The sequence below is a fragment of the Paroedura picta genome, chromosome 2 (assembly GCF_049243985.1).
Source record: "Paroedura picta isolate Pp20150507F chromosome 2, Ppicta_v3.0, whole genome shotgun sequence".
NCBI classification, from domain to species: Eukaryota; Metazoa; Chordata; class Lepidosauria; order Squamata; family Gekkonidae; genus Paroedura; species Paroedura picta.
Genome location: NC_135370.1, coordinates 42,532,129 through 42,558,803, shown reverse-complemented (window position 1 = coordinate 42,558,803; position 26,675 = coordinate 42,532,129). Strand labels below are relative to the sequence as shown.

General features: G+C 55.7%; 1 protein-coding gene across 2 annotated transcripts; it reads left to right on the top strand.

Annotated features, from left to right (window-relative positions):
• The first annotated feature begins 9,685 nt into the window (after nt 1–9,685).
• On the top strand, nt 9,686–24,199 carry TBR1 (T-box brain transcription factor 1). 2 transcript variants are annotated; one of them, XM_077319915.1, is made up of 7 exons: nt 9,686–10,788; nt 11,608–11,762; nt 12,120–12,241; nt 12,593–12,751; nt 13,833–13,894; nt 19,653–20,430; nt 20,462–24,199. In XM_077319915.1, the coding sequence occupies exons 1-7, from the start codon at nt 9,839–9,841 to the stop codon at nt 20,696–20,698; spliced, it is 2,463 nt and encodes an 820-aa protein (XP_077176030.1). In that variant the 5' UTR covers nt 9,686–9,838; the 3' UTR covers nt 20,699–24,199. The 2 variants fall into 2 exon arrangements, with proteins under 2 accessions (XP_077176030.1, XP_077176029.1); XM_077319914.1 differs by having other exon boundaries at nt 19,653–24,199.
• Nucleotides 24,200–26,675: the final 2,476 nt, after the last annotated feature.

Sequence of the window (26,675 nt, the reverse complement as noted above, 5' to 3'; positions counted from 1 at the left end):
GAGGAAGAAGTAAGTTAAATATTATCAAGTATTAAGTGGGTAATTCTCAAAGCTTTGATTATGTTTGAAGTTCCAAAATAATTAGGCCTTCCCATTCAAGACTAGATTCCTGTACTGTGGAATTGCCTCTTCATATTTCCTCTGAATTCCACCCCGCATACACTTGAGAGCAATTTGGAAATTTGATTCCCTGCTTGTCTATGCTGGGTAACCTTGGGCCTATCGTGGTTCTCAGAGTTCTCTCAGCCTCACCTACCTCACTGTTTGTTGTGAGGAGAGGACGCTAAAGGCCTTTGTAAGATGCTTTGAGACTCCTTTGGATAGTAAAAAGTGGGGTACAAAAAGCCCGCTCCTTTGTATTTTTTTTAATGACATGCTATTTTAATAGTATTATCAGAGATAATGCTTCAATTAATTTTATTGCTATCAAGCCTTTTAGGCCTTTCAAAAAACAAAAGTTAAAAAATTACCTCATTAAAAAGACCAACATGTGCTAAATTTGCAAGCATTTATAGCCGTCGGCTTGTCTCTCAGCAGCAGGTTGCCTGCATAAAATTGTTTCTTCCACTGTGGAGTCAAAGTACAATACCACTTAATTAGAAATAAGCCATATGATGTTGTAACCACAGAAATGTATAAGCTTTCTGTGGGGCAATTCATTGCTAAGGAAACTACCAGGAAAACTACTTGTGTTTGTGATTTAACGATATTTGTGAAATATCTTGCCTGGCAAATGTGGGTTTAGTAGATTATCGTTGAGTTTCAGCAGGGGCTAGAGAGCAGCTCTGAGGACTAGACCAAAGGCCTGTTGACTCCATCCTACCTTTTTCCTGATCAGCCCAGGAAGATCACAGTTGTAAACCAACAATACGCCCCTCCACATTCTCCATTTCAGTGGGAAAGAGCTTATACTTGGAACTGTCTCACTTCGTTTGGCTGGATGGTGCTCCAAGATTTTTCTCTACAGAAGTATTCTGATCTTTTCATGCGTTTTAGTAGGCAGTTTCTTCTGTTCTGTGAAAAGTATTTTAAAACATTTCACTGACTTTTGGACGCCCTAGAGTTCGAGTGCTTCTGAAGTCAAGAACATCGGAACCAGTTCTTAGCAACAAGGGCAACAAAAGTCTCATTGAACGCAGTGGCCTTGCTTTCAGGAAAGGAGCATTGCAGGTGGTTGTCGTTTTAACCACAATTTCCCACTCAATTCTAAGCATGTCCTCATCCCAACAGCTTGAAGTCCTCTGTAAGGGCACAAAGAATTGCAAATGCACTGATTTCAGTGGAATGTCTGGTGTACAGTTCCTGTAAAGCTGAACCGTCGATTCCTCCAATAATCCCAACCGAATTCAAGGAAAATCCCATGGCTGTATATTAATAGGTTGCCCAAGTTGTTTATGAATATAAGAAATAAACACTTTGAATTTTGGAATTTTTGAATAATTGAGACCCCATTAATATATAGCCCTGGGCTTTCCTTGAATATGGTTGGTGTACAGTTCCCTGCAGTCCCTAACACTTAACATTGCTGTGGGAGAGGGGTGACTTCTGTTTCAGGCCTGCTGCAGAGAAGAGCTAGCAAGCTTTAAAATGAGTAGTCAAACTGCGGCCCTCCAGATGTCCATGGACTACAATTCCCAGGAGCCCCTGCCAGCAAATGCTAGCAGGGGCTTCTGGGAATTGTAGTCCATGGACATCTGGAGGGCCGCAGCTTGACTACCCCTGCTTTAAAACAATGCCCTTTGCTCCCAGGAGTGCTCTTCCCCTCCCCTCAGAGAGTAGGCAGACTTTCCCGCCTAAAAGTCATGTGATAGGGGAGGGGAAAGCACTCTCTGCCCTCAGTCCTCGCTGCTGCTGAGAGGGCTTTTCAGCAAGCTGAGAGAATATTTACCTCTGATGCAAGATGAGAGCGGGACAGCTTATGATTCTTCTATTATTGGCCATTGTTGGTGAGGATTGTATAGTCTTGTTTAAACAAATGACAAACAAATCTGAGGCAAAAATGGCCCCAGATGGAGAGCACTGAGGCTGTCTCCTGACAGAAGAACGGAATAATTTTGCTGCCAAATCCCTCCAGAAATCACGGGATGGGTGCTTTGCCTGGCAACACTCTGGGACGTGGCCTCAGTGCCTCAAGCCTGCAACGAGAGGTACCCAAGTGGCTGATATGTGGTCAGTAGCCACCTCGGTGAGCTCAGTGCCAGTCCCAGTGGTGCTTAAGTGGATGAGGGATCTGTCTAGGGCCGCTCCCAGCCCACCATTGAAGGAGACAGAGGAGAAGTTGGGCACCGTCCCATTTATCATTCTCTAGAGGTGACTTGTCTCCTCAATGTCAAATTGCGCTGATGTCAGTGGACTTTATCAACGCCGGTAACCCAAGGACGGCCCAGCACCGAGAGTCCTCAGTGACAGAAGTCATACCTGGATACAGGTCATTTTTCTGGCAACTATGCCCCTGAGCATTTCACGTTCACCACTGAGCGTTGTCTCTGAACATTGCGACCAAGCATTGCCAGCAGCCATCTCTGCCGGACATCGGGCCCCAAACGGGGGAATACAGGGGCAGGGAATGGTGTCCCTCCCCAGCGTCAAGCATCAGCTCTTGAGGTAAGCTCCACTCACATTCCCAACACTGATGATGAATTGAGCAGGAGGTTGGACAGAGTCCAAAGCTACATCGATGCCTTTGCCTGTCTACACTATGGGTGATTTTTTGGTGTATTTGTTGGCATGGGTGCTGAGACCATTCTCAGAACTAAACATTATAGCGGCTGAAGCTCTGTGTCTTGATGGGGCTGCTGCAGAGCCCCAGACTAATGCCCCAATTATGGATGCTTTGTATACTCCAAATGGGTACTATAGCCTTCTGTTTATAAAAGGAATATAGAAGATTTATTTCAAGGCTTGGGCTAAGCTTGCATCCACACCTGCACTGGCAGAAAACGGGATGTAAAAGCATAGGAGGGATGGCTCTTCTTATTGCACATTAAATTAAGAATCGCACAGCCAACTCCATTATTTTGGATGTACAACCAGTGATGGTTAGTTTGTCACTCCTACCACCCTTGAAAAGGAGGTAAGGAAGGTACATTTTGGGGCACATGAGATCTACTTGTTATGAGCTCAGGGCCTAAGACTGCAAGTCAGTAATGAGCATATATCAAATATCCCTTAGGAGCAAGAGGTCATTTGCCACTGATGCCTTGCCTGGGTATAAGCATCCACTGGCACAGGGACAATTGAGCCCTTCAAGAATGGAGGCAAAGTCACAAGACAGCAATGTCAAATGATATTGTAACATAATGTTATTCTTGATTTAACCAGGGTTAAAACCTGGCACATCTTCCCTTTGACGATGAACTGCTATTCAGTGCTCAGACATAGCATATGCTTATGCACATTAAGACATTCAGGTTGACAGCCAAAATATTGGCAAAGGTCAGCACACGAGTTCTACATAGGATCCTTTGATATTGTGACCCGATCTACCAACCAGTCCCGCCCATTCAAAAGCAACCGTACACCCCTGAAAATGGAGGATAAGGAGACGCTAGGATCACCAGAGAATCTGCAGCCCCAACATTGGGGGCCTATTGTACATTTTATGAAAAGTTATTGTCCGCATGTTTGGGAAACAGTGATGCAGAGCACTTGGTGTTATGATAGGATGTAGTTCCTATGTAGAGCTCTACGTGTAGCCCCTGTGCAACCATTCATTGCTCTTGAACAATGAAGTGACAGCCACTCTCAAGGAAAGTGATGTGGTACATATGTGTATGGGGGTGGTGCGTATAAAGCCCATTGTACAAAAGGATACAATGGGCTCTAGATAACGATGCTCAGGAGACAGGTGGATCACGTAAGCATTATATGCTTGGAATTAAATCCTTCCCTTAATATGTAGCACAGTTCTATTTCGCCCATCCTTCAAGGATCTCAGAACAGGATGCTTGGTTCTACCTTTCCTCCTACCCCCCCTTTAAGTGTATTAGACTGAAAGATGGAAAGAGAGCACCTAGTCTAAGGCCACTCAGCCAGCTTCAGAACCAAAGATCTGAACCCTCTTCTCTAGAAGAAGCTTGCTCATCCATGGAGCAGGGCAAGGCATGTCATGTGTTCTCATAGGACAGCTGAGATGGTTCAGACAGCAACAAGAACATCACAGGATCTCTTAAAGAGTGGCAGGCTCATGATGGCCTTGCTAATTGCGGGTTGGGAAGTTCCTGGCTATTTGGGGGTTGGAGCCTGGGGAGGGCAAAGACCTCAGTACGGTATAGCACAATGGCGTTCACCCTTCCCAAACAGCCATATCCTCCAAGGAAACTGATACCTGTCTTATGGAGAGGAGTTGGAGGTCTGGGAGAATGACAGACTTCCTATGCCCCCAGGGGGGTGACAATCTTAAGCTTCCTCCCGCACGACCTCCCCCACTGGTTTTAGGTTTTGTATCTAAGTTGTGAGGAAAATTGCCTGTAGAACTGTTGTAAGTCTATCCATTGCTTCAGTTCTTCAACAGTGTTTTCCTTTACTCTCCTCAACCAACCTCTTCAAGGCTCCATTGAGGTGGTCACCTGGCTGGGCATAAGTTTCACCTGGTTTTCTTTTAATTTCTCTAAAGGCTTTTCTGATTTGTTCTAATCCTCCAACCCTTCAGCACCATTCCTCATGAGGGCTAACCCCATCAACCCTCTCCCCCCATCCAGGCCCCCAGCCAATGTGGCAGGTAGTATCTTCTCTTTGACTGCCCCTTGTGCAGAGGCCCAGAAGCTGCAGTCCCAGCAACTGCCAGAAAAGACAGCCCTTAGCACTCTTGTGGCAATCATCCCCCAAAGTCCCGCCTCTCCTCCAGGGCTCTGAACCAATCGCCTCCTGTTTTAAGAAGTGTGTTTTCTACCAGTATGGTATACTTTTTATTATATGGAAAGATATATTGAGAGAGAGAGAGAGAAGTAAAGAGTGAAGGCAAAAGGCCTGTGGTGACTTTCTAAGTACAGAGTAGTTCAGGAGTTCATAATTTCATCCAGGCATGAAATTGTCCATCGTTTATCAGGAGACTTTTGGTTTGCCATAATCGATCTTAAGGGTGCTGGTTTTCGCATCACTGTACACCCCAGCTGTACAATGTTCCTGTGCTTGTCCATAATGCTGTTCATTATGAATATAACGTGTTGTCCTTTGACCTAGTTCAGGCTGCATAGTTGCTGGATGTATCCTTGTGTCAGTGATTGGCTGATCAGCCAGGTTCACATTTTGAATCCAGACTTCAGTATGCCACAAGCATGCTGCCCATGTTGTGGTTCTTCATCATCCATGAGTAATCTGTGCTTATTCCCTATTGATGATGTGTAGAATTCATTCTACTCTAGAGGGATCCCACCTAAATTCTAGCAGTGTTTTCCCATTAAAGGGCTGCTAAGGTCATCCCTTTGGAAAACAGCTTTCCCCTGTGAAAGTGTTTGGCCAACTGAATCCAAAGGTTACTGACACACGTGGCCTCTGCTATGGCACTTATATTGCACAGCTGGTTGTTTAAAACAAAATTGGAGTCCTTAAGGGGTCCCCATTGGGTGAAGCTCGCTGTTCTCAGAACAGTCCAAAAGACTCTGACATGGTGAATCATTCTATCTAATCTAGGGGTTCCCAAAATAGGGGTGGTGGAAAGATCCAGGGGGTCAGTGAGGAATTTTGAGAAAGTAGGGGGGCAGCCGCCACCTGACTTTTCTTCCTGCATCTGAATTTTCCTAGTGAGGAACATTCCAAGGTGGCTTGCCATAGTGTTTTCCAGGAAATAGGTGTATGCTCATATGTGGGGAGGGTGTTCTAGAGAGGTGGCCTGGGAGCTAAGGGGGCAGCAGCCAAAAAAAGGTTGGGAACCACCGATCTAATCTCAAGAGGGGGATAGTCTTCCATGACTTTGAGATCTTCACCAATGCCTTGCTATTTGGCTGGGGAGCACATAGGGCTAATGTTACCCAGCAGGGTACCTAGTCAGGGCATGAGTTTAGACCAGCCTTTCCCAACTTTCTTACCATTAAGAAACCCCTGAAGCATTATTCAGGTTTTAAGAACCCCCAGAAGTGGAGCAATAATGCAGAATCTGGTTGGGAAGTATAGCTGGGTATATGCCCACACGGACTTCCTCCTCTCCCACTCCTCCTAGGCCCATCATGGGCCATTATGGGAAGGCGGGTCAGGTTGACATGACCATATTTGGTCATATCCACTGATAAATATTTAGCAAATTAAAAAAAAAATATCCACCAATTCAGGAAATCTTTTCAGGGCCATCAAGAAACCCCAGGATTTCATGAAACCCTGGTTGAGAAAGCCTGGATTAGCCTATAAATGAGACTATGGTGTATGCCTTTGATTCTTTTGTACACATGGTTCAAGAACAGTAGGCCCTTTCTGACCACAGATGCCTCCACATCAAAAGGCTATATAAATGACCGTGGGAGGGGGGGGCACAGGTTCCTTGAGGTTATACCACTCATCTTGCTGTATCCTATCTCTGAAGATGCCAGTCACAGTTACTCACAAAATATTAGGAACTAAATCTACCAGACCCTGGTCACACAGCCCAGAAAACCTGTAACAGCCAGTTGACTATGGCTGTGAAAGCCTTAGACAAGTCGAAGAATGAACTATTGCCAAGGGAGAAACAAGCACTTCTGTGATCCTGATTGCCTTGTTTAGCTCATTGCTAAAGACATGCAGGGAGGTTAGAGAATAGTGATCAAAGCAGCGGCCGGTTGGTCATAGTGTAAACATATAAAGTGGAGCAATTGTTGCTTAGATGTGACAAGCACTCCCAGTCACTGCTTAATCCCAAATGTTGGGATATAAGAGATTGTTCGAGATGTGCAACATTGTTATGCAGGACACAAATTCATCCAAGTTCAAATATATGTCTGGATATGAGCCATAAGCATAACAAGAGAACAAGCATCATGTAAGATGAGAGACTCCAGAGGGTGTAACCCTAGAAAATCCTGTGTGCCTACAGATTCTCCGTGTGCCCCAAAAGAAAAGTAGAATAAATCGAGCTCACATCTTTTAATTGTGATTTTTATAGTCAAATCTGTAAAGAAACATTGCTGGAAGGCTACCCTGGTTGATCAAATAAAATCAGACTTGAATATCTTTTGTTGTGAAATTTTGTAAGTCAGGGAAGATTGTATGAGGCACCTTGGGATTGCCAAGAGTTGGACATGACTGAATGGCTGACAGCAACAGCAACATACACACACACGTGTGTGTGTGTGTGTGTGTGTATGTGTGTATACTGTTGTTGTTGTCAGCCATTCAGTCATGTCCAACTCTTGGCAATCCCATGGCACAGCTGTCACCATGATCCCCGATCCTGCACTGCCTCCCTCAGCCGTGCAATGTTCTGGCCACTGTCCACCTTGATCGCATTCAACCCCCATGTTCGTTGTTGCCCTAGTTTCCTTTTTTCCACGGACCAATCCTAGCATAATTGCCTGGGCAAAATAGTGGGGAGATTTCAGTTCCAAGATTTCTAGGACAATGGACATTATTAGTTATAAATGTTTGTGTGTTTTCCCTCCTCTGTAATGGGACGGTTTCTAAGTCCTTTAGAAATTCACACGGATGGTTGTAACTTCCTTGGAATTTGCCATTAACTATGTAAAATCAACAGAAAAAGAAGGAACCTTTCCAAGGCAATATACAATGTGTTAATGTATATATTGAATTCCAGTACAATTGCTTTTACAATCTCTTTTATATACAAGAAGAAACAATCATAACGGTTTCTAGATAATTTCCGTTCTCAGTGACTTCTTCAGTGGTTGAGTCCTCCAATCCTCCAATATCAGTTTGTTGTAGCAAAAGTGGAAAAATCCTACTGCCTTTCCTTATATTACTGTTTTAGTATCAATGGACCATTTGCTCAAAGGTACCGGGGAATGTTAGTCAAAGATGATGATGACATAGGTAGATGGATAGACTGAGACAGACAAGAATCTGGTAGCATCCAAAAGCCTGCCACACTTACAGCAGAAGTTTTTGTGCACAAGAGTCCACTGCCACAAGAAACCTGGCAGGAATTTCTTTAAGGTCCCACAAGATACTTATGTTTTGCTTTTGAAGGGGTGGGGTGGAGGGTTCTCTTGAGGAGACGCCATGGTCATTGCCTCGCCTGCATTTGGTGACAAGGGCAGGAGAATTATCTAGAGAATCAGCCCAGGATTCCACCTCTCTTTCCCAGAGCCCAGTTTGCCATGCTGTGATTGGTGGATCTGCTGCCAGTCAGGGGACCCGCCTCCTTCCCATCACATAAAAGGAATCCAGAGGGAGGGGGAGCTGCAGAATCAAGTGGGCTCTGCTTTTGCCACAGCGAAGCCTCTTCAGTAAACTGCCTTGAGATCTTGAATAGGCCTCTGCTCGTCTTCCTATTGCAGTCGTTCATTTATGACTATTAGATAGTTGAATATGTTTTTATGCATTTAGATCCATCGGCACGATCCAGCCAAATTAACACGGTGTTGTTGTTGTCGTTGCTGCTGCTGTTTTTAAAAAGAAATTGCCCAAACTCATCCTTGGGAGAAAGCTTTCTCAGGCACCCCCGGTGCGTCCCACTGATGCCCAGGGCCAGAGAGGGATCCCCTCCAGGGAAAGCAGCGGCCCTTCGCAGTAGCTCGGGGTGCGCCTATTTAAAACCAGGGCGCCCTGGGAAGCCCGGCCACCTCCCGTTCCTTATGCGGACCTCGCCTCCTGCCCTAAAGGCCGACGTCGACGCCTCCTCCTCTGCCCCGGCGACGCGATCTGTGACTGCGCCAGAAGGGCACCGCGCTGCGTGGGGCTGCCCACCCTCCGCGGAGGGCGCAAGAGGTGCGGAGAGGGCAGAGTCCCCACTCCAACAGGGACGCCGAGGCCCAAGGGCCAGGAGCGCCGGCACAGGGGATTCCTACGCTGACACCCCCCCCCCCGCGCCTCTTCCGTGGGGACGGACCTCGGCTTTAGGGCCAGCGGGCCCCGGCTGAGCAGGGCCTCGCTCCCCCGCGTGAGGGGGGTGGGGGCGATGCTGAGCGGGTCGGGAGGGAGTTTGGGGGCAGGAGACCCGGAGAGACCCCTGGGAGACGAGGGCCACCTCCGCGGAGGGAGCTTGGAGGAAGCCGGAGCTGCCCACAGAGAGGCCGGCCTGAGCGCCTGACCCTCCACTTGGCCGGAGGCCTCTGCCAAGGGGTCGCGGGGGGTGCCCTCGGGGGTCTCTCTCCGGAGCCTGCGCCTGAAGTAGCGCCCGCGGGCTCTTCCTCGCAAGCAGAGGGCCGGGATGGCGCGCAAGGGCCGGTGCCTTCGCCTCCTCCTCCTCCGCCCTTCGGCTGAGCGATGGGTCCTAATCAATACCCGGCAGGCTGGGGCTGCCGAGGCCCCCGCCGCCCCCTCCGCGCTGCTCCCCTCCCCTCCCCTCGGGCGGGCTCCTGGCGACCGGCAGCCAGGTGATTATCCTAATTAATGCCTGTCTAATTAAATTACTGCCGGCGCGGAACCAATGGCAGGAGCCGTCGCCGCGCTCGGCAGGCAGGGGCCTCAAAAGTGGAGGCTCGGCGGATGGCGGCGCCGTGTCAATTGGCCAATCTCGTCGCTGCGGAGAGCGGCGGCGGGTGCGAGCGGGCGGGGGGGGGGGCGGGCGGGAGAGGGAGAAGGGGAGCCCGGGCGGCAGTCCGGGAGCAGCCGCGGGTGGGTGGCGGGAGAAGGACGCGGCAAGGCCGGGCCGGGGCGCCCGCGATGAGGCGGCGCGGGCCGGGCCGGGCCCCCTGAAGAGCCCCCAGTCGGTCCCCGCTGCCGCCGCCGCCGCCGCCGGAGGAGGAGGAGGATGCAGCTGGAGCCCTGCCTGTCGGCGCCGTCGATGATGCTCTCCAAGAAATTCCTGCCGGCGAGCGGCAGCGGCGCGTACCCTCCGTCGGCGGGCGGCTCCGAGCTGGCCCTGCACGAGCATCTTCATCACCATCACCACCATCATCACCATCACCACGCCGCCGCCGCCGCCGCCGCCCTCCTCTCGGCGACGGCGGCGGCTGACAACCTGGAGAGAAGTTCACCTCTGAAAAAACTCGCCAGGGGGGGGATGACGAATCAGGCCGAGGCAGACAATTTCCCTGACTCCAAAGACCCGCCAGGGGACGCCCAGCCGCCGCCGCCACAGCCACAGGCGCACCAGCCGCCGCCGCAGCCGCGCACCAAACTCTCGCCCGTCGTCTTGGACGGCGGCGGCGGCCACGAGCAGCTCCGGCCCGCCTTCGATGGAGCGGCCGCCGCGGCCGCAGCCGACCGCTACCTCCTCTCGCCCGCGGCCGCCTCTTCCTCCTCCTCCTCCTCGTCGTCGTCGTCCTCGTCGTCCTCGTCCTCTTCGTCGTCGTCCGCCTCGTCGGCTGCCCTCCAGCCTCCGGCCCCTTCTGCCTGCCCCGCCGCCGCCCCGCTGCCGCCGCCGCCGCCCGCCACCATGTTCCCCTACCCGGGCCAGCACAACCCGGCGGCCGCCTTCTCCATCGCCAGCCCCGGCCGCTACATGGCGCACCACCCGGTGCTGGCCAACGGAGCCTACAACAGCCTGCTCTCCAACGCGGCGCCCCAGGGCTACCCGGCCGCCGGCTACCCCTACCCGCAGCAGTACGGCCACTCGTACCAGGGCGCGCCCTTCTACCAGTTCCCCTCCGCCCAAGGCGGCCTGGTGCCGGGCAAGGCGCAGGTCTACCTCTGCAACCGGCCGCTGTGGCTCAAGTTCCACCGGCACCAGACCGAGATGATCATTACCAAGCAAGGCAGGTAAGCCGGCCGGCCGGCCCGCCGCCCCGCCAGGAGCCCGCGCAACGCCACGCCGCGCCGACACCGAGACGCCGCCGGGGAGGTTTCCCCGAGCCCTCTTCCGTCCGCCCCTCGCCTCTTTCCTTTCCTTTCCCCCTGCCTGAGTTGGCCGGCCCTTCCGACAACGCCGCGCCGGCTCTCCCTTGGCCTCCCCTTAGGATTTCTTCTTCTTCTTCCTTTTTTTTGTCTTCTCCCCACTTCGGGAATTCACACCGACCCCCGTGCGGGAGATCACCTTTGGGGGCTTTTTTCGACCTTTCCGGCGTTGCGCGACGGGCTCCGGAGCGGCTGGAGGTTCCCCAGGCGCTGCTGAGCCGAGGCGGCTTCTTCGGCAGGCGAGCGATGCGCCGCCGCTTCCCGGGAGGCAGCCTGCGCCTCGGCCTTCCTGCCGCCCCCCGACGACCCGGGGCTCGCTTCCCGAGCCGCTCCAGGGGAAACGGCGGCCGCTCCGAGCCCCGCGGGGCCCGGCTGGCCGCTTCCGCCGGGAAGCCGCGGAGCGGGCGAAGGGACCCGAAGGGTGCCCGTGGACCCACCGCCAGGGGCTCCCCGGAGGTCTGCCTCGCTGGGGCATCCCCGCGGCCCTCCGGCGGGGAAGGGGAGGCTTCGCGCGGGCTCGGAAGGCCTTCGGCGCGCAGAGAAGCGCAAGCCGCCAAGTTTCCTTTCGACCTTTTTGCCGCGGTCCCTTCTCTGCCTTCGAGCGAAACAAAAACCCCGCGAACTTTCCTCTCCTCTCCTCTCCTCCTCTGTCGTGTCCCCCCGGCCCGTTTCCCCTCCCCGCAGGCGAATGTTCCCCTTCCTGAGCTTTAACATCTCCGGCCTGGACCCCACGGCTCACTACAACATTTTCGTGGATGTCATCCTGGCCGATCCGAACCACTGGCGCTTCCAGGGCGGCAAGTGGGTGCCGTGCGGCAAGGCGGACACCAACGTGCAAGGCAAGTCCGCCACACACCCCCAGCCCCCCGCGGGCACTCTCGCCCCCCGAGGCACGAACCCACCACGCCGCGGAGGGGCGAAGGCTGCGGGGAAGCCCGCGCGGCCCCAGGCGGCTCCACGGAGCGACACAAAGGGCGGCGGCGGGGGGGATGGGGGAAGGGGGGAGAGGGCGCTGGGGTTGCCGGCCAAGAGGGAGGCGGGAGGGGGCTGTTCGTCACCCGCTCCCGCTTCGGACGCCGAGCAAGAAGGGACGCGGCTCCGCGGGCTTGGCTTTCCCGGAGGCGCGCCGGCCTCGTTCTCTCTCGGTGCCTCCGCAACGGCCGGCTTTTCTGCTTTGCCCACGCGCCTCTCCGTAGGGAACCGCGTCTACATGCACCCGGACTCGCCCAACACGGGAGCCCACTGGATGCGCCAGGAGATCTCCTTCGGCAAGCTGAAGCTGACCAACAACAAGGGCGCCTCCAACAACAACGGCCAGGTCAGTGGCGGCGGCGGCTTCGGGCAGGGGCGGGGGGCGCAGGGGTTAGTTTCTCAACGGAGAATCCCCAAACCCTGCGGCGGGGAGCGGGAGGGGGAGGGGAGAAGACCGGCTGTCTCTCCATCCTGGCTTCGGCTTGGACTCCACGTGGGGCGCCTTCCAGAGAAACCCCCGAGGAACAAAGAGGGGCTTCGCGGCTTCCCCTCGCAAGGGGGGAGGGGGCGGGCTGCGGGGGATCTCTTGCCGGCCGGGCCCCACTTTGGCCCCTCTTGATGTCACGTCCCTTCTCTCTCTCTCCTTCCCCCCTCGCCCTTCCCGGTGCTCTCCCCGCACCGCTGGCCTTCCCGGCAGATGGTGGTCCTGCAGTCCCTGCACAAATACCAGCCTCGTCTGCACGTGGTGGAGGTGAACGAGGACGGCACGGAAGACACCAGCCAGCCCGGCAGGGTGCAGACCTTCACCTTTCCGGAGACCCAGTTCATCGCCGTCACCGCCTACCAGAACACCGATGTAAACAGCGCCGGGTTCGCTTCTCATCCCGCCCCCCCCCCGCCCCCATCCCTCCCTAGGCGCCGCTTCCAGGCTCCCCGGAGCACCACCGCGGAGGGGGCGCGGGTGGTGGTGGGGGGTCGTGTTAGCCCGGCGCGGAAGCGGCGCCACCGGGCTCTTTCCTGGGCCCATCCTGCGCGACAGAGCCCCGGCCAAGCGGCAGGCCCGCCGCGCCGCGCCGCTCCCGCTGCCTTTGTCTGAGCGCCCCGGGGTGCGGCGCCCGTGCGGGAGCCCGTCCTAGCCGAGCGTTCCCGCGCCCCGTTTGCGCGCTCGGCGCCGGCCTCGCCCGAGCGGCTCCGCTGCCTTCCTCGGAGGAAAAGGCCGATCGCTTCGGGAAAAGGCCTCGGAATGGCGCCTGAAGCGTTGCGATTCTGGAGTCAGAAAATACGTACAGAGACAGATCTGCACAACATTCACAACATTTATTTTTAAAAAACAACACCACGGCATGCGCCTGTCTTTCGGCCTACGGGAAGGACGCCTCGTTCTCTGCCGTGAAAGCTGCGTCTCCCACCCCCAGCGTCCCCCGGCCTTACTGCCCGGCTCTCTCCCTCGCTCCCTCGCTCGCTCTCTTTTTTCGACTGAAAGCAAATATGTCCCTCCATCTGCATCTCTTCGCACCGGCTGCCTGCCGTGTCGACCATGTGACGAGGCGTTACTCGCCCCTTGCGGCCTCGATCCTCTGCACGTTTCGCCGGGGGATGGGGGGCCTGCCGTCCCGAAAGAGAGGTGCACGGGATCGGGGCCTTGCCGCGGGCTCGATTGGCTTCTTTGCGTTGCTATTCGCTCCCCCACCCCCAAAAATAAATAAATCTGGCAATGGTGGTGCCAATTTCAGCTGCCCCGAATTATATTTTAAATGTTTGTTGTCCATAATTCGTGGGGAAAGATACGTCCCACTCTTAAAATCAGTTCTCTTTTCTAGTAGAGAATTAACTCCTGAATTAATCGACCGAATGCCTTTTGATGGTATCTATTTGTCTCTTTGGTATGGGATTTGCTTTATTTTTCCTTGACTCTTGGCTTTCCTCTTGGCCTGTAGATCACACAGCTGAAGATCGACCACAACCCCTTCGCAAAAGGCTTTCGAGACAACTATGACACGTAAGTGACACGGCCTCGGGTGTCTCCGCGTTGCTACGGCCTTGAGAAACTGTAGTGCAGGATCCCTGGGGAAGAGCCTCCGGCCGGCTGCTGTAGCCTCTTCTCCTTTTGGGAGGGCTCCGCGGAGTGGGGGAAGCCGGGGGAGAGGAGACGCGGGCTGCCTAGTTCTTTCGGGAGAGCTAGGGCAAAAATCAGACCCACCCTGGTTGGCCATGGGCCGGAAGAAAGGGGAGGTGGCAAGGACTCCCGGCCCCCCTTTTGCTTAGGCGGCGGCCAGCTTTCACCCTTGCGTTCCTTACTCGGTTCCCTTGGGCAAACCGTACCAGCTTTCATTGCAGAAGGAAAGGGGCTTCATATCCACTCGATCCTGAATGTTTGTAAAGGAGATCATTATGGATTTGTCTGACTGATCCCATCGGCATCTGGCCCTTCCTTCAAAGGTCTTGCCCGCTTCATAAATATTGGGGAGCTGAAAGCAACCAGTCAAAAAGCTGGGTGCGCTTTGAAGGATTTGCACCCAGGCTGTGGCCCCCTCCCCAAGGGGTGGCTTACGGGCTAATGTGTTGCCTCTTGTTTTCCTGTGATTTGTTCTTGCAGTAGTGGACCCTAGCATGTTGGTTTTCTTTGAGGGGTGTGTGGAAATATAGAGGGTTTTATGCTCAGTTGTAAGATCTGGAAACACCGAGGTTAATCATTTTTCACAAATGCGGTGAAAGGGTTGAGATCTAGCTGATGGAGTCAGAGCCAGAATTTAAACTCACTAGAAAAGTTTGCCATCAAATTGGTCTCTGCGGTCCCTTTCCCACAAAACGCTGTGAATAGGGTCATGAAGCAGTCCTGTCCTCTTATTGGGCCGACAGTAATAGACAGAAAGCCATACAGGTTTTCTGAATTATGTCAAATTCTGGATCCTTGCAGAGCTTGTGCCAAAAAAGGCTAGTTTTTATCAATGGTCACTGTAGACGGGGTCACTGTATAGCCATACAGTGACTCCTAGACTTCCAATGTGTTTAAAATAATAAACTCCGCTTTAGACTTTCCCCATTATACTAAGCGGTGGTGGACTTCCCCGGGGCCTGGGTTTTGCTGCAGGCATTTAAACAGCCAAGTCGACTTAAGAGGGAAGCTGCCTCTGATGTCTTTCAACTTTCCCTTCGAGAACTTGACAGCCGGCCTCTCCCCGCACTTCGAGAGCCAGCTTGCTGTAGTGGTTAGGAGTGCAGTCTTCTAATCTGGTGAGCCAGGTTTGATTGAGCCAGCACTGATAGAGCTGTTTTTACCAGGCAGTAATATCAGGGCTCTGTCAGCCCCACATACCTCACAAGGTGTCTGTTGTGGGGAGAGGAAAGGGAAGGAGACTGTAAGCCGCTTTGAGACTCCTTCTGGTAGAGAAGAAGAGTTGGTTCTTATATGCTGCATACAAAGACCAACTTTTCTTCTTCTAAAACCCGAGGCAGCCCCCTCCCTAGAAAAGACCTCTCTCTTGCTTTTTCCCTTCCCCGGGAGTAGACAAACAACCCCCAGGCCTAGCGCAGGGGCCACTAATGGGGAGAGGGTAGCTGTCCATGGTGCTGAACCGCCGGCGAACTCCAGCAGGCTATCAGGCACCCGGAAGTAAGCAACAAGACTCACTTCCAATATGCGTGAATAAGATTGTAATCGAACTGTAGGCGTTCCTCGGATACTTCTGGGGCATTGAAGGGGGTATCCCGATCAGAAGCGACTCTGGATCTCCGGGGTCTGATCTTCTGGAGGGAAGGAAGTCACCCTGACAAGGTCTTTCTAGAACCGGCTCCGCCGAAGGAGGACAGAGGGATCTTTCCTAAAACACAGACTACTGTCCTGACCTCAAGCATTTCACTTCCCACTGGAGTATACATTTTTAGGAAAGAGCCCCCCCCCCCCCCCCAAAAAAATACCCCTTGTCCTGTGGAGACGTAGCTTTTGGAAGCCACAAACCCTTCAGGGAGCCATCTCTACTTAAATCTGGGAATCTAGTTCCAAATAAGCAAAGCAGTTGAAGCAGCAATTCAGCACCTTAAATTTGCTTACAGCATATGCCGCATAATGGTGGCGGCGGTGGGGTAGGGATGGGGAGCGCAGAAGGTTAATTAAAGCGCAAATCTGGCCCGGAATCCCTAAACTTGCATGTATAATATATGTAGGGGCACTGATAGGATCCAGCCCTCCTAGACTGGGGTTGAGTATGGTAGGCCTGCTCGTGGAGCCTCCACGGGGCTTGGTGGTGCTTTCACACGACCGGGGTGCTCCCCTGTCGAGAGCGCGTGGGTCAAGTCGCAGCCGAATCCGCCGAAGTACGGTTTTCAAGGCAAGAGACGCTCCGAGGTGCTTCGCCCTTGCCTTGCGGCTGTCTCGCAACCTAGGTCTACCTTCCTAAGACTAACCAGGGCCGAGCCTTCAGCGATCGGCCTCGCCTGGGCCAATCCAGGTCAGGGCGAACGAGCCCTTTCGCTTTCTTAAAACGAAAGTGTGGCTCGACCGAGCCTAATCGCCAGAACGAGCCCCGTGTCCCCGTCCCCTCCGGCCCAGGGGAACAATGGCTCCTCTCGAGCTCTGTACCAAAGCCACAATGACCAGAACATTCCTGGACCGGCGAAGCAGGCAGGCGAGTGTCCAATAATCGGGGCCCCTCGCTTCCCCCAATGGAGACAGCCCCATGGGTGGCCCACTGGCAGAAGTCCCGCATCCGATCCTGTTAGTTACGAACCGAGGGCAGGCAGCTCGCCCGGCCTGCCTCTTCCAGAGCGGGAAGGAAGGGTCGCGATCAAGGGCCTGCCCCGTCTGCGGGCACTAGATCAGGGGTAGTCAAACAGCGGCCCTCCAGATGTCCATGGACTACAATTCCCATGAGCCCCTGCCAGCGTTTGCTGGCAGGGGCTCATGGGAATTATAGTCCATGGACATCTGGAGGGCCGCTGTTTGACTACCCCTGCTCTAAATGATCGGCGCGGTTTCTGGCTGAACTGCAGCCGCGGCGGCGGCGGCGGCGGCGGCGGCCCTGCCTATTCAGCGCGCTCCGCAGATGGCTTCCGCCTGCTGTTTGTTACAAATGGCCCCCGAGTACCTGTTCAGCGTATTTGGGCCTCAGTCAATTTGCCGCACTGGAGGGGAGGGGGCGCTTGTTTAAAATCAAATACAAACTGCCTCCTACTCTTGACACGCTGCTATTGAAGCGATTGAAAGGAAACTTGGGCAAGAGACGCCTCTGGCCAAGGGAAAGCGATCTTCCGTGCCTCGAGTCGAAGCCTTTTTGCTGTACTGGAGGGGGTGGGAAGGCGGTGTACTTTAGTGAGCCTGACGTAATCCGATGTTTCCTTGTCTGGGTTAGTTATCAAGCTGATGAGGACTCAGTTGATTGGATCCTGGGCTCCAAGCCAGGCAGCGAGCCTCTTCCCCTCTGGATTTCCAGGTGCGCTGCCTTGTCTGAAGCCCGAGGGCTTCTTCCAGGGGTGCGGTTGGTTGAAGGGACTGGCCTGTTTGCTGGGGGAGGTTCCAGGTCACTTGGAGGGCTCCGGCCTGTCAGCTTTTGGGATTTTTAAAAATACTGTTCTGCCTTGTCTCAGAAATTTCCCAGGCGGATTTAGAACAGTCAGATTCTTCTGCGTCCTTCTTTTTGCAGAATAAGATGGCTAGATAAACACACACACAACCCCCCTCCCCGTTCCCAGTGATTCAGGAACAATGTCTAAGCCAAGTGGGCCTTCTTAAGCAGAGGGGTCTGAAGCAGGACATGGACCTCATGTTTCCCGGATATTTAGGAAAGAGGAATTCTCCAGCGCATTCTAACATAGGCTGAAATATTCTGGTGTTCTAGAATAAGGAGGGGGGGGGGAGCCAGTTTGGTGTAGTGGTTAAGAGCGGTGGCCTCTAATCGGGAGAACTGGGTTTGATTCCCCACTCCTCCCAATGCTGCCAGCTGAATGACCTTGGCCTCATCACAGTTCTCCTAGAGCTGTTCTCAGAGAGCAGTTCTGCTAGTGCTCTCTCAGCCCCACTTCCCTCACAGGGCTACTGTTGTGGGGAGAGGAAGGCAAAGGTTTGTCAGCCGCTCTGAGACTCCTCCGGGTAGTGAAAAGAGGGTTTTTTAAAACCAGCTCTTTTTCCTCCCTTCTCCCAGAGCAAGCCACACCTGTCCACACAACCTAGGTTATTCTGTCCCCCACCCTGGGTTTCTCTCTCAGAACATAAAAACGGGCTCTAGATTCCAGAGAACTGTTCACACGCCTGTGTGCTGAACTGGCTGGTCTTTGCATCAATCCAAACGCCTCCCCTCCCCTCCCACTGGCCATTCCTTCGGAATTCTGGATCAAGGAGCGGCCTGCAAACCTCCCTTTGGGAGTCTCTCCAACGTGGCCCCGGGCAGTCATAGCTGCGGCCTAACAAGGCAGGGGGTAAAGAGCGGCCAGGACTGGTTTGCTTCCCAGGGAGCCAACGGTAGCTCTGCCCAGACAAAGACCCCATGTTTCCTTAGAGAGGAAGAGAAAGAGAAACCGGAGACCGGACAGGAATTCTTTAAAACTCTCATTTCCACCTTTCTAGTCCGATGCGTGTCTTTATTGAGCTGCTGCGCTCCTCTTTTTAAAATCATCGCCTCCGGCACCAAGGCGGTAGAAAAGGCGGCCCGCAAGCATTAGAACCGCGGCCCTCCGGATGTTCATGGACTTCAATTCCCATGAACCCCTGCCAGCGTTTGTTGGCAGGGACTCATGGGAATTGTAGTCCATGAACACCTGGAGGGCCGCAGTTTGACTACCCCTGGCGTAGAGGATCCCGGCTTGCTTTGACACCCGGTCCCCTGGCCGAGTGCTCAGCAGGCGTCACGGGGAGTGCATGACCCCCCCACCCCCAGCGCCTTCGCTCCGTCACTCAGGAACAGAATTAGTGAGCGGAACTGGACAGGCGGCCCCTGTACCCATTCCGTTTTTAGGAAGCCAGCTGTCCGTGCCTCCAAGCCACCGATCTGAGCTTTCCCCCCCTTTGGGGTCTGAGCCAGCGGCTCGGTTCTAAAACGAGAAGGGCCTGGCGCCTTTCCCGGGCAGGTTTTCTTTGGAGAGGTGTCCAGAGGTGCATCCCAGGAGTTGCTGGGTTGGAATTTCTGCGGAGCTACAGCATAGGAAATCCCCCCCCCCCCGGAGGCGGACAAAAAACCCGCCAAGGTCCCTCCGGCCGGCAGTTCCCCAGTGTGCTTGTGATAACCAAGTAGGGAGGAAAGACCTCTGTACATGCGCAGGGGCATGCTGAATGAGTTAGCTCCAGTCTGCTGGCCTCGGGAACGGCCGTCTCCTGACCATCTGTGCCCCCCAAGCACTAGGTCTCTCTTAAGAAGGTGGGATCCGGACAGGAACGTTCCGGTCCCATCACCCAGAAATCCAGGCCTCTGAGTCCGGTGAGCTTAGAAATGGGGTGCGGATTGAGTCTTGCCGCTCCATGGGCTGGGCCGCCAGAGCCCGTGAGGTTCTCGGGGCCGCGGCTTGCAGTTTCACAGTCCGATTCCGGGCAACTCAGAGACACGTCCCGTCCAGGGTGATGGGATTTAAGGTCTTCAGGAGGCAAAGGCGACGCGGCCTAGCTGTGCCTTTCACGGAACCCCCTCTAGGGGAAGGCCCCTGTACGCTTGGACGGGGAAGGGAGCCCCTTCGAGGCCTAGTGGCATGCCGGTGGGCTAGGGGGGGTGGGCGGCGAGGCCAGGTGCCGGGCCGCGCGTCCTGACGGCCCCTCCCGCCCTCTGTGTCCGCAGGATCTACACGGGCTGCGACATGGACCGCCTGACGCCGTCGCCCAACGACTCGCCCCGCTCGCAGATCGTGCCCGGCGCCCGCTACGCCATGGCGGCGGCGGCGGCGGCGGGCTCCTTCCTGCAGGACCAGTTCGTGAGCAACTACGCCAAGTCGCGCGCCTTCCACCCGCCGCACCCGCACCCGCACCCGGCCGCAGGAGGAGGAGGAGGCGGCGGCGGAGGCGGAGGAGGCGGCGGCGGGGCGGGCGTGGGGCCGGGCGTGGGGCCGGGGCCGGATCGGGGCGGGCCGCACGGCCCCAACGGCCTCCTGTCCCCGCAGCAGGGCGAGGAGCCCGGCGCGCCGTCGCCGCAGCGCTGGTTCGTCGCGCCCGCCAACAACCGGCTGGACTTCGCCGCCGCCGCCGCCGCCTCGGCCTACGACCCCGCGGGGGAGCTGGCCGGCAACGCGGCCACCCTGCTCTCGTACGCGGCGGCCGGCGTCAAGGCGCTCCCGCTGCAGGCGGCCGGCTGCACGGCGCGCCCGCTGGGCTACTACCCGGACCCGTCGGGCTGGGGCGCCCGCAGCCCTCCCCAGTACTGCGCCAAGGCGCTGGCCTGCTGGCCCGGCGGAGGAGGAGGAGGAGCGGGCGGCGGCGGCGGCGGGGGCACGGTGGGCGGCCGGGCCGGGGCCAACCCCTACTTGCCCGTCGGGGCGGGCGGCGGCGGCGAGGAGGCGGACAGCCTGGCGGGCGCCGAGCGCTCCCCGCTGGTGGTGGCGCCCCCCGCCGCCCCCGCCGCCGCCCGCCGGCCCGCCGGCCGAGGACTCCAAGCCGCCCAAGGACTTGTCCGACTCCAGCTGGATCGGGACGCCCTCCTCCATCAAGTCCATCGACTCCGCCGACTCCGGCATCTACGAGCAGGCCAAGCGGCGGCGCCTCTCCCCGGCGGGCACCCCGGCGTCCGAGAGCTCGTCGCCCCTCAAGAGCGAGCCCCCCCTGGCGCCCCGGGACTGCGACAAGACCTGCGCCAAGGACATCGGCTACTACGGCTTCTACGCCCACAGCTAGGGACGCCGCCCCCGCCACGCCCCGCCCCGCCCCGGGGAGGCCACGCCCCTGGGCCAGCAGAGCCCTGCGCCTGACCTTGAGCCAGCGCCTGGCGCACCCTCCCTCCCTCCCTCCCCCCATCCATCCCCCCCCCACCCTCCCCAACAGGACTCCCGGGCCGCGGCAGGCGGCTGGAGGTGGCCCGAGCAGGACTGGCCCAAAGGCGCCACCGCTGTCACACACCCCCTCCAAGCCCAGGGCGGCCTTCCTGGGCCAGGGGGCTTGGCCGCAGGCGCCTGGAGGAACTCGGCTCGCCTAACCCTCCCGGACCGAAAGAAACCGGGCCCCAGTGGCACCGCAGACGCTTATTCTGGAATATGCTGGTTTTCGGCCCGGCGTCCGCTTCCTCCCATGCCAAGAAGCCCAGGAACCAGAGGCGGGAATAGCAAACGGTGCCGCTTTTTGAAGGGCCCAAAGACTCCGGTTCCTTTGATCTTGTTTCGGACTGCAAAACCCCTCCGGCCGCCACCCACAGACCTGCAGAGGACTGCGCTGACCGGGCTGCCCCTTCCAGCTCCTCCGGGATTGTGACGACACTTGCCTGAGCAGCCAGATCCTAAACGCCTACAATAGTCCAGCTCGTTCAATCCGGATTCGTTTGCCAATGCTGGAGCGTCTCTTGAGGGTAACGCAGCTGGTTTGGCGGCGCTCCCCACCCCCCTAGATATGGCTACGGATTTTAAAGTCGCTTTAAGGAAGCTTTATGCACACACTTCCTGGGGAGTAAACCCGTAGGAATAGGCGAGAGTTCCTGCAGAGCTGCCTTGTTTAAGGATTCCCAAGGGCCTGACTGGGCTTCGGGTGATGCTCCGGTGTGGATCGCATCCTGACCCTCGTGGTCATTGCGGAGGTTATCGGTCTGATTCGTTTTAGAGAGATGTAGTGGTTAACAACTCCGGCCTCTCATCTGGAGAGCCAGCTGGGTGACCTTGGCCCAGTCCAAGAGCTCTCTTGGCCCCACCTGTTGTGGGCTGACGAAGGGAAGGCGATTGTCAGCCGCTTTGAGACTCCTCCGGGTAGGGAAAAGCAGGGTACAAGAAAAACAGCTCTTCTTCCTCCTCTTTTTCTTCTTCCCCCTCTTCTCGTCTTCTTTCTGTTTCCTTCCTTCCTTCCCTCCTCCTCCTCCTCCTCTTCCTTCTTCTTCCCCACCCCTCCCCCCTTCGGAAAGGCCCGTGGCCTCTGGGAGGCCGCCGCCCAGCCTTCCAATCCCTTCTCGGGCTCCTGCTTGGCGAGAAGCGGGGCTCCGAGGCAGGCTGGCCGTGGCTAAACAGCCGAGCCCCCTCTCCTTAGCCCCCTCGCAACATCTGGGGGGATCTGGGGGTGGGGGGGGGGAGGTTTGCCTTTCTTTTGGCTTAGGAAAGCCATGGCCTAAGCGAAAGGCAGCCGAGAGATGGCGGGCGGGGGAGGAGGAGGAGAGGGAAGTGAAGGGTCCCTGGACCACCACCCCGCGGCCCAGTTCCCAGAACTCCCTGGCCCTGAATGTGTCCTTGCAGACTTGGGCCAAGGAGAAAGTGCTCAAGAGCTCAGAGTTTAGGTCCTGTGGAAGGAAGTCCGGCTGCCCGGAAGTGGCATTTGCTGGGCCCTGGGGGTAGGAGTCCGGCTGAAGTCGCGAGAGACGGCGGGCTGGGGAGTCACGGGCGTTTCACTCCTAAAGGTACCTGAAAAACGAGCGCCTTTTGGCCGCCAGCCAGGCGCTAGGCACGCCCCGCTGATTTCAGGAAGTGCGCGACCCTAGGCCTGCTTACTCGGAAGTAAGTCCCGTTGTGACCAAGAGGGCTTACTCCCAGGTAAGTGTTGCATGCGACTGGGAGCCCGAAGCACGTTTCCTTGTGTCTTCGCGAAAGCCAGGGGCCTTTGCAGCGCCTCCCTTCCTTTGGGCTGAATCGGGGCCCGCAGTCCTAGAAGAGAGGTTTGCCTGCCAGAAGAGCCGCGGGCAGCTGCAGAGGGCGCCTAGGGGTAGGTTTTACTTGCGAGTAGATCCCGCCTGATTCGGTCGCCATCCGGGGCGCCAAGCAGATGCCGGTTCTCATTTTACTCCCATGGACTTACTTTCCCCGCTCTTGGGGATGAGCCCGATCCCACGCGCCTTGAATGACAACTGTGATTTTCGAGAGAAGTGCGTTTAGGATCCCGGTAAAGGCCCCGGGGGATGAATCCCCCGCCCCCCACCCCCATAAACCCGGTTTTCTTTTAGAGGCCTTGACCAGTCAGTTCCCCTGCGCTCTCCTGGGGTCCGCTGAGCTCTATGGCGCTTCGCTCAGGCTGGATCGGGCCCTCCGCCCAAAGGGCCCGAGTATCCGCGGGAAGGGAAGTCCCGGGAGCCCAAAGGCGGAGGACAGTTCAGGCCACCCTAAACAGAGGGACCGCCTTCTAAACCCCTGGAAGTCAACGCGCTTAGAAGGGGACAGCCGCCTCAAGGATCGCGCTCTGAATCCGGATCACGTTTTCCGACAGGCCATGCAAACGCCCCCCCCCGCCGCCTCCCCTCCTGCCTGCTTCTTTTCTCTCGCTGCCCCAAACTGCCCCCCCCCTCCCCAGGCCTGGCCCGGCGGCAGGATCTATCCCATTTCTCCCCCCCCCCACCCAAATCCACTATGGTCGATTTCTATTGCTGTAAATCTTTGTAATGAACAAGCTACTCCAGCCCATAATAGACGACAGACTTGTTGGTACCCATAGTGTAGTCCCGTGAAAAATGACTTCTGTGAGCTGTACTTTTTTAAAAACAAAAAGCAAAAAAACAAAAAAAAATTGACCTTGCGTTTGGGAATGTTTTATTTTGAATGCATAAGTAAGTTGCTGGGAGTGGAGGGGGAGAAACAACCAGCTTTCCTGGGGGAATGCACTAGGGCTGGGGCGAGTTCAGAGTGAGCCCCTCCCTCCCCTTTTCTCCCCCCCCCTTCAGTCTCTTGTTCCCTCGGGGAAGCAGCATTGCATATTCGACCCCCCCCCAACTCCCCACGTCGACGTAGAGTAGCAAGTCTTTGAATTTTGTGTAGGAAATCTATATGAGCGACACCTTCTTCCTCTTCTTCTTTTTGATACGAAAAGAAAAATCAGCAACAACAAACCGTGAAATATGCATCAGGCAAAAAAAAAAAAAAACCCGACCCACCAGGCAAAAAAAAAAAAAAACCGATCCACGCTAGATTCCCGTCGACGGGGATTCGTCCCCCAGCTAGAAATTCAGGGTTCTCACCCTGTGTATATTTTTTTGTGGCTCTTCTCTGTAAATCGATTGTTGTGATTTCTTTAAAAAAACAAAACAAAACACACAAACGAAAAAAAAACGAAACGAATTTTGTTCTGTTCTGCCTGTGCACCAGAAGAACTATTTCTACCAGTTGCAACTTCCATTTGGGAAAGGGGGGAGGGGAAGAGAGAGAGAATGTTTTGGTTTTTTCGCCCGTTTGTATTGTCTGTGTATACAACGAGTATAATAAAGCCTGGCAAAAAAGTTAAGCGGGTCTGGACGCAGCACGTTGCGCTGGGCGGGAGCAGCCGAGGGCCAGCGGCAATTCGTGACCCTCTCCCTTGGGCTATACATATATAAAAATCCCAATTATCCCGGGCTGGGGGGCGGTTGTTTGGCACGGCTGCTTCTGTTAAGTTTCGCGTTGCCATCTGAGTTTCCTTTCCAGCCCCGCAAGAGGTTTCGCTGGGCGCAGGAGACAAGGAAACGTGGGGTGGGGGGGTGGGGGCTGGGGCCTGGGTCACGGTTCCGCCAGGGGGGGACTCGGAGCCGGTCCCTGGAGTCGCGCGGGCGGGTGGGGGTAGGATGGGGTGGGGTTGGGGGGTTGGGGACGGGTGCTCTGGGTGGAAAAAGCGGCGGTTCAGAGTGGGGAGAACTCGGGGCTGGGGCGGCCTGCAGCGCTCCGGTGGGGAGAGAGTCGGGCGGCTGAGGTCGAGCGGCCTTCTGCTCCGCAGCCCAGGCAGATGCCCGCACTCTGGTTTCAGCGCTGACCAGACGGAGGCCAGATTTGGCGATGGAGTTTTGACAGCCATGCCAGGGACGCCTCTGCAAGGCCCTTGGCCTCGCTCTCCGCTCCTGGCTTTCCTGTCTGCAGTCCCGTTCCTTCGGCGTTTCTTTAATCGGGACAATTGGGTTTGATTCCCTGGACCTCCTCAATGTGCAGCCAGCCGGATGGCCGTGGGCCACCTACAGTTCTCTTAGAGCTATCTGCCCTACCTACCTCACAGGGCGCCTGTTGTGTGGAGAGGAAGGGAAGGCAGTTGGAAGTCCCTTTGAGATACATGAGGCCTGTTGGGTGGCCTCGGGTCAGTCACAGTTCTTTCAGAGCTCTCTCAGCCCCAGCTACCTCACAGGGCGCCTGTTGTGTGGAGAAGAAGGGAAGGAGATTGGAAGTCCCTTTGAGAGACACGAGGCCTGTTGGGTGGTCACAGTTCTTTCAGAGCTCTCTCAGCCCCACCTCCCTCACAGGGTGCCTGTTGTGGGGAGAGGAAGGGAAGGCGATTGGAAGCCACCAAGCTCTTCTTCTTCTTACTCTGGCTTCGGCTTCCCAGGCCCAATGAGAAGATCCATATTTGGAGGCCGCTGTCAGCTCTCGGTGGCCCTCGCCTGACATCACACCCCACTTATACTAACCGCGAAAATTTCGGAAGTAGCTCGCGGGGATCATGTAAGCGCACAGCCTCGAGTAGCACTGCTGCGACCCTGAACGGGCCAGCAGTCGTCGGATCACCCATTAGGGGGCTCGGCCTGGATTGCGGTTTTCTGTGTCAGGAATTATTGCACACGACCTCCCCCACCCCCAAACAGCACAGTGTCGGAGCTTTGATATTACTTATTTGTAGCCGAGAATTCTAACCTGTTTAGTGTTTCAGGAAAGTGGTCAAGAGAAACAGCCCTGTTTTGTTTTAATGATTAATAAACGAAACTGAGGAATAAGCTAGAAATGCGGGGCTGTTAGATGACACCGTTCAAGTTGTGACTCTTGTTCTCCAGGGTGGCGGGCGTCAGCCAATTTTAAACGACCATAACCCCCTTCTAAATAGGCGTCCGGGTATGTCCTCTAAAGACTTAAGGGCGGCCAGCGCTTTTAAAGTCTGCAACTTTGAATTGTGGCAGCCTTTCAGTCAACTGGTTTTCCGAGGTCTGGTAGCTTCATCCCAGGAACCGCGGCTGATATCTTGAGAGGCAGGACAGGGCAAGATGGGGATGGACTTTGGCACTTGAAGATGCCAGCCGCAGGTTCTGGCGGAAAGTCAGGGAGTAAAGCGACCAGGCCAGTCCACCCAGCCCGGAAAATCCGTACTTTTGCTTGGAAATAAAACCCACTGAAGTGAGAGACAACCGGCCCTCCAAATCAACGTGCACAGGTGCGCCTAGATGGCTCCGAGCGCGGGCTTTCTGTGTCCTCCAAAAGGGAATGACGTTTTATTCCTGGTTCGGAAAAGGGAAATTCAGCCTCCCTGTTGCTGTCAGGTGTCCCCTTATTTGCTGATATTCAAATCCGGGTTCGGGCATAACCCACAAAAAGATTCCTCCTTTGGCAGAGGCAGATGGGGAGCTCACCTTCCCTGCACCTGACCTGTCCTTAGCAGGCAGCGGTGCAGGGGAAAGGAAGGGGACTGCAGGAGTCCGGTATGTTTATTTTTAAATAACCCTCGACACTTGCCTAATGCCTCCTTCGGGCAGCAGGTGTTTCCACGCAAAGTAGGTGAGATGGCAATCGAGGACACTTGGGGAAAAAGTGACCAATGTCATACATTTTTAAAGGAGTCCTCGTTCACCAGGACACCTACTGCAGCTTAAAGGTGTGTCGAATTGCCCTAATGTGCTGTAGGAAGAGCCATCGGAATGGACCCCAACCCCACACAGGAAAGGACAGTACGCCCTAGGCTCTTTTCTCATTCACAATCGCTAGTCCGAATTTTTAGGACTTTTGAATTAATATCGAGTGGATATTTCAAAACA

Bases quoted from the DNA above. Each gene is read 5' to 3' on its own strand.
- TBR1 (XM_077319914.1), top strand. From the start codon at position 9,839: ATGCAGCTGGAGCCCTGCCTGTCGGCGCCGTCGATGATGCTCTCCAAG. The intron at 12,242-12,592 runs GTCAGTGGCGGC...CCTTCCCGGCAG, and splicing joins CCTCCAACAACAACGGCCAG to ATGGTGGTCCTGCAGTCCCT. The intron at 12,752-13,832 runs GTAAACAGCGCC...CTTGGCCTGTAG, and splicing joins CCGCCTACCAGAACACCGAT to ATCACACAGCTGAAGATCGA.